General features: G+C 56.5%; 1 protein-coding gene across 1 annotated transcript; it reads left to right on the top strand.

Annotated features, from left to right (window-relative positions):
* The first annotated feature begins 9225 nt into the window (after window positions 1–9225).
* EIF4A3 (eukaryotic translation initiation factor 4A3) lies at window positions 9226–17605 on the top strand. The gene is made up of 12 exons (XM_075562318.1): window positions 9226–9481; window positions 10784–10856; window positions 11362–11428; window positions 12014–12076; window positions 12523–12655; window positions 12769–12849; window positions 13521–13662; window positions 13975–14113; window positions 15581–15696; window positions 16995–17102; window positions 17182–17309; window positions 17410–17605. The coding sequence occupies exons 1-12, from the start codon at window positions 9313–9315 to the stop codon at window positions 17424–17426; spliced, it is 1236 nt and encodes a 411-aa protein (XP_075418433.1). The 5' UTR covers window positions 9226–9312; the 3' UTR covers window positions 17427–17605.
* The last annotated feature ends 96 nt before the right edge of the window (window positions 17606–17701 follow it).

Genomic DNA, 17701 nt, shown 5'->3' with positions numbered 1-17701 from the left:
CTTGGGGCAGGCTCCTGGACTTGCCTGGACCTTGAGACGGTTCTCCGGTGAAGACGAGGGCTCTTGCCATGTGTAGGGGCACGGCGGCACGGATGTGGGGTGCTCTGGTTGTTATTGCGCTGTGGGTGGTGTGCCATTTGCTGTCGTGGCTGGCCTGTGGTTGATGTGGTGGGGGCGGCTGGTGTCTGGTGGTGGTTGTGGTGGCTGGAGTTGTGGCTATGCTGTGGTTGTGCTCGTTGTTGGGGTAGTGATGGTGGTGGTGGTTGTTAGTTGCTGTCCAGTGGCCTCTGACTCGGCGGCCCCCGTGGTGCCCACGCCATGACCACAGGCAGTGCGTGAGCCCAGCGATGTGCCTTCCCTCCAGGGGGTGGCTCTGCAGCAGCTATGGGACCAGGCCCCCATGTGAGCATGAGGAAGTTCAGGGGCCGGTTCTCGGGAGCAGACTGCCAGGCCTTTCTCCCAGGCGGTCTGAGTCTGGATGTTCCACTGAACCTCGTCCATGGCGGTGACCCTCGTGGTCTGGGAAAACCGGAACTGGCCAAGCTTCTAGCACCGCAGGAATACGCAGCCCCGCAGTGCAGCAGCATGACAGGCAGTGCTGGCCTCCTAGGTATGGAAGCTTGCCTGTCCAAGTGAACCTCTGAGAACAGGAATGGGGGGGAACTGAGGACGGGTGCTGAACTGAGGATCCGGGCGGGGCGTAGGGAGAGTTTGCGCTTCTAACCCTAGATGGCAGAGCTCCAGGGCTGTTCTCCGATGTCCTAAGCAGGCCTTCCCCACCCCACAGGGCTGCCACCGGAAGGGAGCAGGAAGCACCAGCCCTGCTGGGGTGGGGAGGGCGGGCGGGCAGATCAGCCACTCCCTTCTGCTTCCCACCTGCAAAGGAGCAGGCAGGTATCAATGCCCCCTGACACCTCCAGGGCACGTCTGGGCTTCCCACCTGCAGTCCAGTCACCTGGCACTGAGTCCCTGGGGTACACACGATGACCACACTCAGCTGCCCGCCGGTCAGGGGGCCCAAGTCCACCCAGAAACATGGCCTGCAGGTCCACTTCCGACAGCCCTGGGGGAGCCCCACCCTGCTGTGACCCATGGGGACAGCTGTGAGGTGGGAGCAACTCCAGGACAATGGGTTCAGGGGGAGCTGGTGATTTTGCCCCGGGTCACTGAACATGGAACCCCTGGATCCCCAGGCCCAGGATGTGCAAGCCCAGGGGTCGTCATTCTCTGTGCCCTGCACACCCGCTCTGCTGGTCCCCCACCCCACACACACACACACCTCTGCGTGAACCCTCTAGCAGCCAGCCGACTCTTCTAGCTTCTCATCCCGGCAGGGACCGCCCTGCATCTCCTAGCCAGGCCACGGCGGTCTTTGCCACCATTCCATCTAACGTGGATTCGGACCGGGGTCAGCCAGGCCCTGCCAAAGAGGGGACGAGGCAGGTAGAGGGAGGAAGGATGCATCTGATGCTGTGGTGGCAGCCAAATGCCGGGAGCCACCCTCCTCTGCCCCCCGCGGCTGAGAGAGAGGTGGGCACAGGCAGTCCTGCAGAGCCCCAGGGAGGACTCCCATGGCTGAGCCCCTGGTCCTGGGCGCCCGGTCTCTGGATGATGAGATAGCTCATCTGTGCTGCGGGCGTTCACAATGGGAGCCTGAGGGGACCCAGGCCACCCCTCTTCTCCCATGCCAGGATAAGAGGCCAGGCCCATTCCCCTTGGTGAGCCCTCCGCCTCCGCCCCACCAGCTCTCCCGCGGTCACGACCACAGCCTCGCCAGCCATCTAACCCCGGCCACACCCCACGTCTTTGTCCTCACACCTCACTTTGTCCTCCTCTGCTTTGAGTGCCTTCCCCACCCCACCCCGCAGATGTCCCCATGGCCACGACCTCTCACCTCACTGTAGGTGGGGGGCGCCTTCCTCCAGCCCCTTTGAGAGACCACCCAGCTGGCGCCTCTCTCCCACTTGACCTTCTTGGGTTTCTCCCCAGAAATGAGAGAGCCAGCCAGTGTAAGAAGCGTGCCGGTGTTTTGTGGGTCTTGCCCTGCACTGGGATGCGCACACGAGTGGGCATTACTGTGTGTGCCCCCCTTCCCCGGCACCCCCGCCGCCCCATCCCACTGCTGAGTCCAGCGCCCAGGACAGAACCAGCGCCAAGGCCAGGCCTGTGACCCTGGTCCCTGCTGGGTGACTCAGACCTGTGGCCATCCGGTTGCTCCTGACCGTGGAGCCGGGACACAGGTAAGCTGCGTCCAGCTGGTGCCCAGGGAGATGCCCACGCCCAGTCAGATGGGGTCAGCGGGAAGAATGTTTGTCCTTCAGTGGGTGAGGTCTGCTGGCAGGAAGTTTCCATTTGGGGACTGTCCCTGGGATCGGGTGACTACGGCCAGGGGATCAGCACCACCTGCAGTGATGGATGACTCAGGAGGAAGCCAGCCAGCACCCACGGCCTCTGCTGCTTCCATCGAGGACCCGCACCCCACCCCACCTCCGGATCTCCTCTACTCCACCCTGAGCCCAGAGCCAGCCTGGGCAAGGGAGGAGGGAAGGCTGGCTCCAGCATGGGGGCTCAGTTGCTGTACCACCTTCCCCACAGATCTCGGAGCCCCTGAGCTGAACCATGCCCTCAGTCCCTTGTCCATCAGGAAGCTGGCAAGCTCATAGGAGGACACTGTCAGGGAAGTGGTGAACCGCTAACTGAAAAGTCGGGGGTTCACAACCACCTGCCGCGTCCAGAGAGACTGGCAGCCTGAGAAGCCCCACACACTCGATGAGAGAGGCTTGACTCAATGCCAGGTCCCTGTCCTCTGGGCAATACAGTCTCATCAGGTGAGACACTCTGTGTGGGGACCGAGAGCATGAGTCTGCGTCCGTGGCCGGGAGACCCGCTCTCGAGAAGCCATGGGGCTGAGAGGAAAGACCTGGGCAACAAGCACAAAACGGGCGCTGAGTGAGACTGTGAGCCGCTGAGAGCCGGCCCTGACGCGGGGGCAGTGAGTTTGCTTGGGGAGTTAAAGACTCTGAGCTAGAAGTGCATCTGATTGCGGCTCCTAGCAGACTTGTCTTTTTGTCCCTGTGCGGTGCGGAGTGGTTGCCCAGGAGGTTGGCGGTTCGAGACCACCGGCGGCTCTTAGGGAGAAAGAGGTGGCTTTCTACTCCCATAAAGAACAAGGGTGGTCCCGCCCGGCTGTTCACACCGGTTCGGCAGAACTGATACCTAATTTCTTCTTTTTTTGTTTTTTAGTTAAAAGATCATTTTATTGGGCCTCTTACAGCTCCTATAACATTCCATACATCCGTTGTATCAAGTGTATTTGCACATAGGCTGCCATCGTCCTTTTCTAAACACTTACTTTCTACTGGAGCCCTGGGTATCAGCTCCTCTTTTTCCCCTCCCTCACACCCCCTCGTGACCCCTTGATAAATTATTAATTATTATTTTCATATTTTACACTGATCGCTGTCTCCCTTCCCTCACAGTTTCTGTTATTTGTCCCCTGCAGGGTGGGCTGGGTGGGTATGTGTCCATCATCACGATTGTCTCCCCTTCCTCCCCTCCTTTCCTCACCTTCCGGTGCCCTCCTGGTACCGCTACTCCCATTCCTGTTCCTGGAGTCCGTGTGGCGTGAGTTCTCGTCTCTTATCTGTACCTGCGTACATGCTCCGGTGTAGCCCACAGTGAAAGGCAGGACTGGGGTCATGATAGTGGGGGTGAGGAAGCGTCAAGGAACCAGAGGACTATTGTGTGTTTCATCGATGTTACACTGCACCCTGGCTGACTCATCCCTTCCTTGTGACCTTCTATGAGTGGATGTCCTATTGTCCGTAGATGGGTTTATGTCTGCTCCTACCTGTCTCATTCTCAACAATATATTTTTGTTTGTTTCTTTGTTTTGGGTCTTCTGATGCTTGTTACCTGATCCCAATACCTCGTGATTGAACAGGCTGGTGTGCTTCTTCCATATGGGCTTGCTGCTTCTCTGCTAGATGGCCGCTGATTTAACATCAAGCCTTTCCGACCTCAGACACTAAATATTTTGATAGCTGGGCACCATCTGCTTTCTTCACATTTGCTTAGACACCCGTTTTGTCTTCAGCGATCATGCGGAGGAGGGTGAGCATCACAGAACGCCAGGTTGTTAGAACAAAGTGTTCTTGCACTGAGGGAGGGCTTGAGCAGAGGCCCGAAGTCCGTCCACTACCTCAATGTATTGCCATATAAAATATCTACATAGGCCAATACCTCTATTTTTATGAATTAGTATATTTACATAAGTGCAACCTATTTCTACCTCTATCCACAGTTTTGCTTCCTACATCTTTCCTCTGTTTCCTTTACCTTCTTCCTGCCTTGCCACTACCTTGGTCCTTCTGCCTCAGTAATTCCTCTCAGCTAGATTGCTGTTGCTCCCTATCTCTAGGTCTTCCTCATTGTTGATTTTAATTCCCTGTCTATGGTGTTGTTTGCTCACCGCTCCTTTCCCTGCCGCCTCCTCCTCCCACTCTAAGCACCCAGCGCAATGCTCATCAATTCCATCGGAACAAAAAAATTAGATGGAACGATGCTTATAATGTTTGTTGATTTATTTGTTTTGTAGATTCATTATGCTCCTGATTAAGTACTACATTTTTCTTTCCTGCTCTTGTTACTTCAGTAAACAAGTGCCAAACCACCAGACGGTGACACGCTGTCATGTGTCCCAGCCTTGTGTGACCCCACATTCCCACAGGAGGCGTGATTTGTGCAATCCCTGAGAAACGTCAAAGAGCTGGCACTACTGTCAGCCCCACGCCATCGTCCAGCCCTTCATCGTCCAGTTTCTCAGACGCGTGAATACACGCGATTCAGAGAAGCAGCTTGTTCCTAACCAATGGAGCATGGTGACTACTGCCTCATTGGCCTGCCTCTAAGGACAGGGACCCTCCTCCGTCAGGGACAAGACACGTCACACAGCCGACGACGCTCGCTCGCTTGGATGGACGTGGAGAATATTGCAGTGAGGACGCCAATCGAGAAGAAATATGGAAGTACTTTAAATAACAGTTTCACTGTCTTAGTCGGGTGTTGCTCAATATTTTTCATGAATATTTTTAAATTCTTTCTTATAACCATCTAGTCCTGTGCACCTCTTTTATCGTTCTTACGTAAGCATCAATTGTGTGAAATCATAAACCACCTTTGGTTATATCATTTCTTTTTTGTTAAAATAAATCACTTCACTGGGGGCTCTGACAGCTCCTATAACAATCAACTGTATCAAACACATTTGCGCCTATGCTGCCATCATCGTTTTCAGAACGTTTTCTGTCCGTTTGAGCCCTTGGTATCAGCTCCTCTTTTTATCCTCCCCCCCCCCTCGTGAGCCCCTGATAAATTGTTATTATTTTCATGCTTTTTTAATTAAATACTTTTCTTGGGGGCTCTGACAGCTCTTATCACAATCCACACCTTTCTCCAGTGTGTCAAGCACATTGGCACATATGCCGCCATCATCATTTTCAAAGCATGCTCCTCCCACCTGAGCCCCTGATGTCAGCTCCCCTGGATGTATCCTTTCTTTAGACCGAACACGGTCATGAGGGCAGCTGACGGGTTGCTATATTATTTGAATCCCACCTATGGTGGGAACCGACCTCCACAGCAAGGGAGATGCAGACAGGGAGGTGGGCGGGGCTAGGGCGGGGAGGTGAGAGGCACTGGGAGCGCCTGCACCTCTGTTCTGGCTGGGGTGATGGCTCACAGCGGGAGCCTTGGAAACACAGCCTGCAGGTTTGCTGAGGGGCGGGATGCCCAAGCCCCTGGGCTGGAGGCATTCCAAACCCGCAGTGTTGCCTTTGTAAACTGCATTGCAGACCCAGGAAGGGGGCCCCTGAGGCAAAGACAATGGAGTCCTGGTTACATTGTGATATGCTAACTACAAGGTCAACAGTTCTAAACCACAGCCGGTTCACAACAGGACAAAGGCGGGGCTTTCTACTCCAGTGAAGAGCTACAGTCTCAAAGACCCACAGGGACAGTTCTGCCCTGTCTTATAAGACCGCTGTGAGTCAGAGCAGACTGGATGGCTGCGAGTGTGGTTCCCGGTGGGCTGCAAACCTTGAGGTCAGCAGTTTGAAACCATCCATAGCTCCAAATGAGAATGACCAGGTTTTCTACTCCCATAAAGAGCTGCAGTCTCGGAGAGCCCCGGGGCAGCTCTTCCCTGTCCTACGGCCGCTGTGAGTCAGGACGACATGGTGGCAGGGAGTTTGGAGCCTTGGATGTAATGGATTTGGGGCTGTCACTAAAGCAGGTGTCCGAATTTAAGCTCTAGTGTAATACAAACAACTAAGGAACCATGAAATGGAGATTCAGACTCAAGGTTATTTCTGCCAAGGCCCAGCCCCCTAGAGACTCCATCCAGGTGCCCAGGTGTCCAGGTGGCTGGGGTTTCCCAAGTTCGGATCCTCATTCTGACTTCTGGGTCTCCAGTCTCATGCCAAACTCTGTTTTCACACACAGGGGCAGGAATTGAGGCCAATTTGACTCTGCTGCTCAAATAAGGCCAGTGTCCACTCCCAGATGCTCTTGGATACAGACCCAGTGACAATGGGCCAGACAGGAGCGGTGTGCGTGTGTGTGTGTGTGTGGGTGTGTGTGTGTGTGCTGCTCTCTGCAGGCCCCACCCTTTTTAGATGGCCACCTAGCCTGACTCTAGTTCACACAATAACAGCAGTCTCCTTCCCTTTCCCTGAGGCAAGTGTGGCTTTGCCCCCTCAGTGAGGTACCGTATCCCTCCTCTGGTTTATGAAGCTGAGAATGAGACAATCCAGAGGAATTGGTGTCACCTTAAAGTCAAAAAGGACATTTCAAGAGCCACCTTGAGGCACAATGCTGTCCATGATAGGATAAAGAAAAGGTAAACTATTACACTGCAATATGCAAAGACTTAAAATTAGAAAACCGAGAAGAAGAGCATGCTGGGCATATCTTAAACTGAAAGGACTGAAGGAAAAATCCAAGCCTTGAGTTGCAATCTTGAACGAGTGTGTGGGTAAAATGCTGAGCGATGCAGGAAGCATCAAGAGAAGATGGTGTAGGATGGGGGGGCTTGATCAAGGGCAATGTCGCCGAGAGGAACCACCAAAACCCGAATGAAGGCCGAACATGATAGTGGGACAAGAGGAAAGTAAAAAAAATAGAGGCAAGAACTAGAAGGCAAAGGGCATTTATAGATGTCTAAATACAGGTGTTTACATATGTAAATATATTTATATATAATGATAGAGAAATAGATCTATGTACACATAGACATTGGGTCTCTACTGAAGTACCTCTTAACGCAAGAACACTTTGTTCTAGTAACCCAGCATTCTGTGATGCTCATCTTCCCGACACGATTGCTAAAGACAAAATGGGTGCATAAGCAAATGTGGTGAAGAAAGCTGATAGTACCCAGCTATCAAAAGATATAGTACCTGGGATCTTAAAGGCTTGAAGATAAACAAGCAACCAGCTAGCTGACAAGCAACAAAACCTACATGGATGAAGTCCACCAGCCTGTGTGATCATGAGGTATCAATGGGATCAGGTATCAGGCATCAAAGACCTAGAACAAAAAAATCGTATTGATGTGAATGAGGGGGAGTGTGGAGTGGAGACCCAAAGTCCATCTGTAGACAATTGGACATCCCCTTACATAAGGGTCACAAAGAAATGACGAGCCAGTCAGGGTGCAGTATAGCACTGATGAAACATACAACTTTCCTATAGGTCTTTAATTCTTCCTCCCCCACTATCATGACCCCAATTCTACCTCACAAATCCGGCTAGACAAGAGCATGTACATGGGTACAAATAAGAGCTGGAAACACAGGGAATCCAGGACAGACAAAGCCCTCAGGACCAATATTGAGAGTAGCCACACCAGGAGTGGAAGGGGAAGGTGTGGGGAGGAGAGAACTGATCACAATTATTGACATACCACCCCCTTCCAGGGACAGTAGAAAAGTGGGTGAAGGGAGACGTCGGACAGTGTAAGACATGAAAAAAATAATTTATGGATTATCAAGGGTTCATGAGGGTGAGAGGCTGGGGAGGGGGGGAAATGAGCTAATACCAAGGGCTCAAGTAGAAAGCAAGTGTTTTGAGAATGACGATGATAACAAATGTACACAATGAATGTATGCATGGATTGTGATAAGAGCTGTAAGAGCCCCCCAATAAAATGATTTTTTTTTTAAAGATGGAAAGAATACATAGTGGCTGTACCAAAAAGACCTAGTGGACATGCTACCATTTGAGCAAGAACCAGTGGTGCTGGGGGAAGAAATGTAAACTGTACTGAATGCATTAGCCAAAGACACGGTTCCAGGAATTGATGGAGAAGCACTGGAAACACCCACCATGCCAGGAAATTTGGAAGACAGCTGCTTGGCCAACAGACTGGCAAGAGATCCATACTTGTACCAGTTCCAAAGAAAAGTGGCCCAACAGAATGCTCAAACTACAGAACATCTATCACTGGCACGACATGCAAGGGAAACTTTGCTGACGACCACCCGCAATGGTCGCGGCAGTACGTTGACAGGGAGCTGCCAGCAGTTCAGGATGGGTTCAGAAAAGGACGTGGAACCAGGGATATCAGCTGGATCTTGGCGTAAAGCAGAGAATACCAGACAGAGCTTGACTTGTGCTTTATTGACGATGCCAAGGCATGGACCCTGTGGATGATCACAAACTGTGGACAGCCTTGGGAAGAACGGGGATCCCAGACGCTTCCTTGTGCTCATGGGAAACCTGTACCTGGGTCAAGAGACGCGTCTTGGGAGAAGTAGGGCCAGAGTGCTCCCTAGGCAAGCACGCTAAGACGGCATCTCACACACTTCGGACATGTCAGGGAGGCCGGCGGAAAAGGGGAAGGCTCTCAAGGAGACAGCTGTAAAACTGCGCTCAAGCTTGAGAACAATTGTGAGGATGGTCCGGGTTGTTCTCAGGTACAGGATCGGGACCGACACCTCATAGCAACAAAGCTCCGAAAAGCCCAGAGACCATCGTGGACGCACTGCCGGTCAGGATAGGTGCCCGCCCACTTCCGGTCCTGCAGGACCCGACCCCTTTGGACTACCGGCACCGCGGGATCTCAAGATCTCGCGAGAACAGGTCCCTGCGTTTCCCTACGGCAACGATTTTACTCGCACGCACGCACGCACGCATGCACGCACGCAGGCGCGCTCGGTGGCGTCACTTCCTGGCGGCGGCGGCAGCGGCGGCCTACCTTCCACTTTCCTTTACGGCCTGCCGGCGCGCGTTTTTCTCGGCCGACCAGCAGTTATGGCGGCCACGGCCACGATGGCGACCTCGGGCTCGGCGCGGAAGCGGCTGCTCAAGGAGGAGGACATGACCAAGGTGGAATTCGAGACAAGCGAGGAGGTGGACGTGACGCCCACCTTCGACACCATGGGCCTGCGGGAGGACCTGCTGCGCGGGATCTACGCTTACGGTGGGGGCGCGGGCCGGTGCGCGCCGGGAAGGCCAGGGCCGAGCGGGGACGTGGGGGCCAGGGCTCCCAGGGCTGCTGCGGGCCGTGTCCGCGGACCCGCCCATCGGACGGGCAGCTGTGGCCGGCGCCCAGGCGGCTGAGCCACCAGCTGCCAGCGAGGGAAAGAGGCTGCCTGCGCGCGTCAGCCCTGCCTAGGGGGGCCGTGAGTCAGGGCTGCTTTAGGTGCTAAGGCCCGGGGGCTGGTGTTGCAATGGTTCAGCGCTCAGCTGTTCACCGCAAGGCCGGAGGTCCAACCCATCCCGGAGAAAGGCCGGCGCTCTGCTCACTTGCAGGCAGCAAAGCCATGGATGGAGTCCATTCTGACTTTGAGTGACCCTCCCTATTGGACAGGGTGGAACTGAACCTGTGGGCAGTCTAAGACTGCCCTGCCCCGTCACCAGGGGCCGCGGAGCAGAAGTGGACCCCACACACATACTGAACTGAGCGGGTCCACTTTCCTGCAGGGAGGAAGACCACCCCACCGAACTGAACTGAGTGCTCCCTGCTAGGAAGCGATTAAAGGGGGAGGGGTTCTCGTGGAAAAGGAGCAGATGACACCGAGGGTGCTGTCAGTGAAAGGGGCAGAGGAGGGGGAACTGCGAAAGAGCGGCCCTGGGGCTGTGCTTGGGGGGAGGAATCCCTGGAGCCAGGTTGTTGGAGAAGCCTGCAGAGCCTTGTACCCTGGGACACAGCACGTGTGTTGCAGGGTTCAAGAGTGGGGTTGGAGTGGCCCTTGGGCTTGGAGGCAATGTGGTAGGAATGGACATGGAGCAAGGTCCCTGGGAAGTGACAGTGTTGCCATGGGGAGAAGTCAGTGGCCCCAACGCCAGTGTGAGCAGCAGAGATGCCTGGCTCTGGCTTGATTCTGGTCTGGGTGGTGCCACTCTGGTAGGGACTCCTTCAGAGGAGGCAGGAGTCCTGTCTGGGATGTGGGGAGCTTGAGAGGCAGGCTGGAGCGCAGGGTGGAGATTGAGGTGGTTTGGAGGTGCAAATTATGGGCATACAAGGTAGGTGGTCAGTTTTCAAAGTGTGGGCTGGGCATCTGTCACTGCCCATCCTTGACATCTCACCAGTCAGCTGCACAGCCAGAGCTTAAGACCAGAGGTGACCAGACCCCATCCCTGGCCCCAAGCACTCACTGCTCCTGGGAACGCACTTGTTTTGCCTGAAGTGTGGGGGCTGCTGGTGAACAGAGAGCTGGCCTCTGCACCGGGAACGTGGTGGCGCAGTGGGTGGAACTGGTGGTCTGTGCTCTCTTGGCAGGCTTTGAAAAACCGTCGGCGATCCAGCAGCGTGCCATCAAGCAGATCATTAAGGGCAGGGACGTCATCGCCCAGTGAGTCCTTCTGCCCCCTGGGCACATGCTGGTCCCTTGCTTCCCTTCCCCACAGCCCAGGTCTTGTGTCTGGCTGTGGGTCCTTTGGGGCCCTGTGCTGGGGGAGTCTGCTTCCCCTTTCCTGCCGGGGGTGGAGATGTACGTCCTGGGCCTTGTTTTGTATAGCAAGACTCATGGACACACAGGTGCCACCCCCCTGGCGAGGGGGAGTTCAGAAGACTGTCCCAGTCCAAGGCCAGACAGCAGAACTGTCTTTGTGTAAAAAGAAACACCCCCGCACCCACTTTTTTTTGGCTGGTTGTAAAATACCTGTAGAACCGTTGCCCATGGCCTCCAACACAAGGCCAGGTCCCATCCCTCCCTGTGACAGGTATTGTTGGCCTGCTGGGGGTGGGAGGTTTGGAATCTGCTGGGAGGGTGCTGCTCCCTGCCCTGAGGGGTTTATGGGGGGGTGTTTGGGTGAGGGTGGGCAGCAGCTACAGCCTGTACCCACTTTTCCTTCCAGGTCCCAGTCTGGTACCGGCAAAACAGCCACCTTCAGCATCTCGGTTCTGCAGTGTCTGGACATCCAGGTAACACACTGCCGTGACCCTGAGCTTCCGTCCGGGAGAATCTTGGTTGGAAAATACGGCACGTGAGGTTTTCAAGCCCCATTGGAGAAGTTTGCGGTGTGAACCCGCTGACTGCTTCATCGGATACCCTCGGGGCAGTTCCACTCTGGCCTGTCAGGAAAATAGACACACCACACCACCACCCTCTTACCCTGAGAGTTGATGCGCAGTTAGAGGGCATGCCGCCTGCTGCCCAGGATCTGCTTTGGGTATTCATGAACATTCAGAGTCACTCCCCTCTGAGTGGACGGTAGACACACTGAGCTAAGCACCGGGCTGCTAATGGGACGCTGAAGCACTCTGTTCCCGGAAGAGGCTCCAGCGGAGTAGCTCTGTGGAGGTCTTGAGTCGGAAGCCCCTCGGTGGCAGTGGGTTTATGAGAAATCAGGAGCAGACCTCTGGCATGAAGGCAGTCGGGTGCCCTGTGGGGTTTCTGAGGTGACAGGTGGGTTGGGGGTGGTGCTGGGTTGTGTTTACTGACGGCGGCCTCAGTGGCCGGATGACTGAGTACTAGTGGAGGGGGGTCTGTTCTGGTTACCTTGACAGGTTCGTGAGACCCAAGCTTTGATCCTGGCTCCCACCAGAGAGCTGGCTGTGCAGATTCAGAAGGTCAGTCATTTCAACCCCAGACCACTGGGCCCTCAGAATGGGATCCTTTTGTAACCGGCAGGTTGTGGGTGCCTGTGGGCGAGTCCCAGTCCCTGAGTCGAGCCAGGGAACGTCACACATCTTGCTGTCTGTGGTGTGTGAAGTCCTGCTTGTGGTCACTTTCTAAACAAATTGTCCCCTTGAGAGTAAGCATGGCGGCTTGCACTTGTGCCTGCAGGCGTGAGAAAGGGGCCTCGGTAGCCCTGATGGTGCCTGTGGACGGGCAGGGCCATCGGTTCCCTGGATCTTATCTGGGTGGTCGCTCTGTCAGCCTGGCCACGCTCCCTTCACTTTGATGGGGAAAGCAGTGGGAGGGGCTCCTGGTAGCTCTCATGGAGGCAGAAGCCCTGGGGGGTGCTTGGGTTGGACTTGAACACCCTGAGCCCTGAGGCCTCTGTGTCCCCCAGGGCCTGCTTGCTCTCGGCGACTACATGAACGTCCAGTGCCACGCCTGCATTGGCGGCACCAACGTGGGGGAGGACATCCGAAAGCTCGACTACGGGCAGCACGTGGTCGCCGGCACGCCGGGCCGCGTCTTTGGTGAGTGTGCCTGTCTGCCCTCAGACCCTTGGGTAGGGGTCTGCGTGGGAAACCGTGCCCCGGCTGCCTCCCCTGTGCCGTCTCCAGGGGTAACTGTACAACCTGGTCTGCAGACATGATTCGTCGCAGGAGCTTGAGGACGCGTGCCATCAAGATGCTGGTCCTGGACGAGGCGGACGAGATGCTTAATAAAGGTGAGTGCAGAGAGGCTCTCCCAGCATAGGCTCGGCAGCCGGGACCCAAATGACGAACTTAAAACTCCTGTGGCCTTAGGGAGCTTCGCTTAACTAGCACAAACTGGGACCAGCGGGATGGGGAAGCAGAGTTGAGGTGTGGCTCCGACGAGCCTTTCTGGAGGGAGGGGTCTAGCCCCATCCTATAACATTCAAGCAGCTCCAGTGTCCTCCAGCCACCATCCCCTCCCCAGGTGTCTTAGTGCAGCTAGAGAAGCACTTGGCGTAGCGTGGTGGGAGGAGGGCAGGCACGCATGTCAGCAGGGATCACCTGCGAGCCTCGCTGGAGCACGGACTTGGGGAGTCAGGTGTTCCCAGCACTGTTTGTGGGCCCTGACAGGCAGTCCCGCCCGTGCGCCTGGAAAGGCGGCCCCGTCATGTGACAGCTGTACACTTGGGCTGACGCGTGTGCCCCTCTGGGTTCTCCGGGCTGGAGGAGGTCCTCTGCCTTGGCCTGGGCCCGGCGTGGCCACCGTGTGGCTCTGAGAGGCACGCCCTCTGGGACGGGGGAATCAGAAGCTGTGAGCTCTGGCTGGTTGGGCACACACTTGGGTAGAGGCAGGTTGGTCGAGGGGAGACGAGGGTCGGCATTGGACGAAGCATGCAGTGACCACGTGTCTCTCTGCTGGCAGGCTTTAAGGAACAGATCTACGATGTGTACAGGTACCTGCCCCCGGCCACGCAGGTGGTGCTGATCAGCGCCACGCTGCCCCACGAGATCCTGGAGATGACCAACAAGTTCATGACGGACCCCATCCGCATCCTGGTGAAGCGGTAAGGCCGAGGCTCGGGGCTGACACTTGTGGGGTGAGCGCTTCTCGCCACGTTAGGAACAGGCTGCCGGCGTTTGCCTGGTTCTCCGCGTGCTTCCTGTTGGGAAGGTGGCTTACCTAGAAACCACATGTTGGAAGGATTTATGTATCGCACAACATTCAGATCTGTTTCTCAACGTATGGAGGAGATGGGGCCACACTGTTACCGGTTGAGAATGATGCAGAACGTGGGCCCAGTGTGGGAGTGGACAGCAGGACGGAGGGGAAGGGTGCGGGAGGTGCGAGTGAGGACAGCAGCCCTCTCCGTCCGCAGTGATGAGCTGACGCTCGAGGGCATCAAGCAGTTCTTCGTGGCCGTGGAGAGGGAGGAGTGGAAGTTTGACACCTTGTGTGACCTCTACGACACGCTCACCATCACCCAGGCCGTCATCTTCTGCAACACCAAGAGGAAGGTGCGTGGTGCTGGCTGGTTGCATACTGTCCACTGGGGACCGTGGGGGGCCCGGGTGGACTGGAGGCAGGTGGGACACACTCTGAGCCTCGTGGCTTCTCAGTCCTGATAGCACAGAGACAGCCACAGGCCCTGCGGAGGCACCGGGGGTGGTGGTGGGGGGGTGGCTCTGTCCCAGTGAAACGAACTGCAGGAGCCCCCTGGGGGCCAGGTTTCCTCTGAGCCTCTCAATGAGCGGTGCTTGGCCCGCCCCAGAGATGAGGACTGGGCTGGCTTGAGGTCCCATGCTGTGGGTCCCCTTCTGGAAGAGTCCTAGTGGAGTCCAGTGAGAATGGCCCCGTGCCCCCTCTGCATCATTAAGCCTGGCTTCCATTCCTTCCACGGGCTGCGTTTCAGCCTGGTTCTCTGTGTCTGTTCATTTTCTGAATTTTGTCTGTATCGTTGCTGGTGGTTCGAGGGCGTAGACGGGCACGTTAGGCCAGCACCCCCCTCCATCTCCATGCTGAGTGGGCAGGATGCCGGTCTTCTAGTTCCACCTCACCCCACCACACACACACACACACCACACACACACGCACCACACACACACACGCACACACACACCACCACGCACACACACCCCACCCCCCCCACACACACACCCCACACCACACACACGCACCCCACCACACACACCCCACCACACACACACCCCACCACACACACACACCCCACCACGCACGCACACACACACACCCCACCACACACACACACACCCCACCACGCACACACACCCCACCACGCACACACACCCCACCACACACACACACACCCCACACACACACCCCACCCCACCACACACACACACACCCCACCACGCACACACACCCCACCACACACACACCCCACCACACACACACACACCCCACCACACACACACCCCACCACACACACACACCCCACCACACACACACCCCACCACACACACGCACTTCCCAATCGCTCGCTCGCTCTCACACACACACACCCCACCCCACCACACACACACGCACTTCCCAATCGCTCGCTCTCGCTCTCTCACACACACACACACACACACCCCACCCCACACACATGCACTTCCCAATCGCTCGCTCGCTCTCTCTCATACACACACACCCCACCACACACACACGCACTTCCCAATCGCTCGCTCTCTCTCACACACACACACACACACACCCCACCCCACACACACGCACTTCCCAATCGCTCACTCTCTCTCTCACACACACACACACACACCCCACCCCCTCTGTGAGTTTAACAAGTGAGTGTGGATGATGAAGGGGCTCACCCTGGGTTGGGCATCAATGAGGGCCTGAGCCAGTGGAGAAGAGAGCTCTGGGGCTTGGAGGGGCTGCCTCAGCGTCAGGGAAGCAGGCAGAGCCTGGCAGCAGCTCCCTGGCCAGCTCTGCACTCACAGCGGTCTCTGCCCCCTGCTCGATAGGTGGACTGGCTGACGGAGAAAATGCGGGAGGCCAACTTTACGGTCTCATCGATGCACGGGGACATGCCACAGAAGGAACGCGAGTCCATCATGAAGGAGTTCCGGTCTGGTGCCAGGTCCGTGATGCGGCACTTCCGTGTTCTGCGCACTCTGTTCCATTGCCCACGCCTGACCTGAGCGAGTCACTTTGTAGTGTGGGGGAGGTGATGGCCACCTTACGTGGGATGGCTGCCGTCTTTAGACCTGTCTCCAGCCCCAGGTGGCCAGTTCCAGCTTTAGCGAAGGTGTGTGGGAGGACGCGATGGGGTCTCTTTCCTTGCAATCTCATTGGACTGGCCGCAGGGCCCACAGGCACACCGCCCTGGGGCCCTTGGGTCTCTGTTGGAGACTGGCCTCATGGGCTCCCTCCCCGAACCTCGGCCTTGGCGCACTGAGAGCACGGGCGGCCCTCGGTCAGCTCTTGCGTCTGTGCTCTGAGCTGTGGGGTCTGGGGCTGCGGTCAGCTGCAGGAAGAAGTAGCTTCTCCCCAAGTTGCAGGTGCCCCGCATGTCTGCTAATGCTGTGCATGGTGTCTTGCTCGGCCTCCTTTGCCCTTCGGGTCTCTGGGCATTGGGTGCAGTTCTTCCAAACAGCAGAAGCCCCTTCCTGATGGCATTTGCCCCGCGCCAGAACCCTTGGCCTGTGCTTCTTGAATTCCCTAGCCGCCGTCCTAGGGGGGGCCCAGTTAACACAGTGAGCTAAGCGCTGGGCTGCTGGCTGCCTCGCCGGGAGAGATGAGGCAGTCTGCTTCCATGAAGACTCACAGCATCGGGAGCCCTGCGCTGGTGGTTAGTTCCCGTAGAGGTTACATCCTCTCCTGACTGAGGGCATCGACATGGCTGGGCTCCAAAGACCAGGCTGGCATGCAAAATTGGTGTTTGGAGAATTGCCTATGTCCCTCTGTCACTGCCAAGTTACGTCATCACGATTGGCAAGACACTGGAAATCCCAGGCTGACAGGCACCGCTAACCATCACAGCCAGCAGCATTCTCGCCGAGCCCTTCCCTGTCCGCATCCTCTGAATGCAGAGGTGAGCCAGGCACAGAGACATCTCGCCGTCACATACGTGTGAGGAGCCGAGAAGAGGCGCTCATCGAAAGGCAGCATGCACGTTCCGCCCAGCACATCCCGGACCTGCACGTTCTGTGCCGTGGCTGCTGGGCTGGGCAGAGACGTGGGCTATCTCTCAGGTCTGAGGACACTGGGGACGTGCCTCTGGTCAGGAGGCCCTGCTGACTTGAACGCTGTGGGTGGCCTGCTCGAGGGGTGCTGTGAGCAGGAGTGCCCAGAGCCTCTACCAGTGAGACAGACCCCGCAGGGCTGCTAGTGGAGTCGTCCAGGGCCAGGGTGACCCTGATGTCCTTTTCTCTGCAGCCGAGTGCTCATTTCCACAGATGTCTGGGCCCGGGGTCTGGATGTCCCTCAAGTGTCCCTCATCATTAACTACGACCTGCCCAACAACAGAGAGCTGTACATCCACAGGTAGGGCTCGCTGCCAGCACAGCTCCCCGGAGGGCGTCCCTGACATGAGCTGACTCGAGCCATGTTCATTCTCCCACAGGATCGGGCGCTCTGGTCGCTATGGCCGCAAGGGCGTGGCCATCAACTTTGTGAAGAACGATGACATCCGCATCCTGAGGGACATCGAGCAGTACTATTCGACCCAGATTGACGAGATGCCCATGAACGGTGAGCTGGGGCCTGCCTGGGGGTGGGGTGGGGTGTTGCGCTGGGTAGCCCAGCCGGGAGTCCCCCTGCATGTTCGTAACCCTTGCCTCTCTGTTTCTAGTTGCTGATCTCATCTGAGGACCCACTGTGTGGTGCTGAAGATGCAGGAGGCTTATCTCACACCCCCACTTAGCAAAGATTTGGGGATGGCTTTGAGCCCACCCCAACAGAAGCTAGGGACTCACACTGTTTTTACCCATGTGTAAATATATTGCAGGTTTTGTTTTTTTTCGATTAAACGTAGACTTTTCCTACAAGTTCTTTGTGTGTGGCCCTGGATGACTTCCCACTCCACCCCCCACCTATAAAATGGAAGTAGGAGTTGACCTGGCAGGCAGGCCCACATCCAGCTG

This window comes from Tenrec ecaudatus, chromosome 10, assembly GCF_050624435.1.
Source record: "Tenrec ecaudatus isolate mTenEca1 chromosome 10, mTenEca1.hap1, whole genome shotgun sequence".
Classification (NCBI taxonomy): Eukaryota; Metazoa; Chordata; class Mammalia; order Afrosoricida; family Tenrecidae; genus Tenrec; species Tenrec ecaudatus.
The sequence above is the reverse complement of the archived record's forward strand: the minus strand, read 5'-3'. Positions and strand labels throughout refer to the sequence as shown.

Bases quoted from the DNA above. Each gene is read 5' to 3' on its own strand.
- EIF4A3 (XM_075562318.1), top strand. From the start codon at position 9,313: ATGGCGGCCACGGCCACGATGGCGACCTCGGGCTCGGCGCGGAAGCGG. The intron at 10,857-11,361 runs GTGAGTCCTTCT...TTTTCCTTCCAG, and splicing joins GGCAGGGACGTCATCGCCCA to GTCCCAGTCTGGTACCGGCA. The intron at 12,850-13,520 runs GTGAGTGCAGAG...CTCTGCTGGCAG, and splicing joins GGACGAGATGCTTAATAAAG to GCTTTAAGGAACAGATCTAC.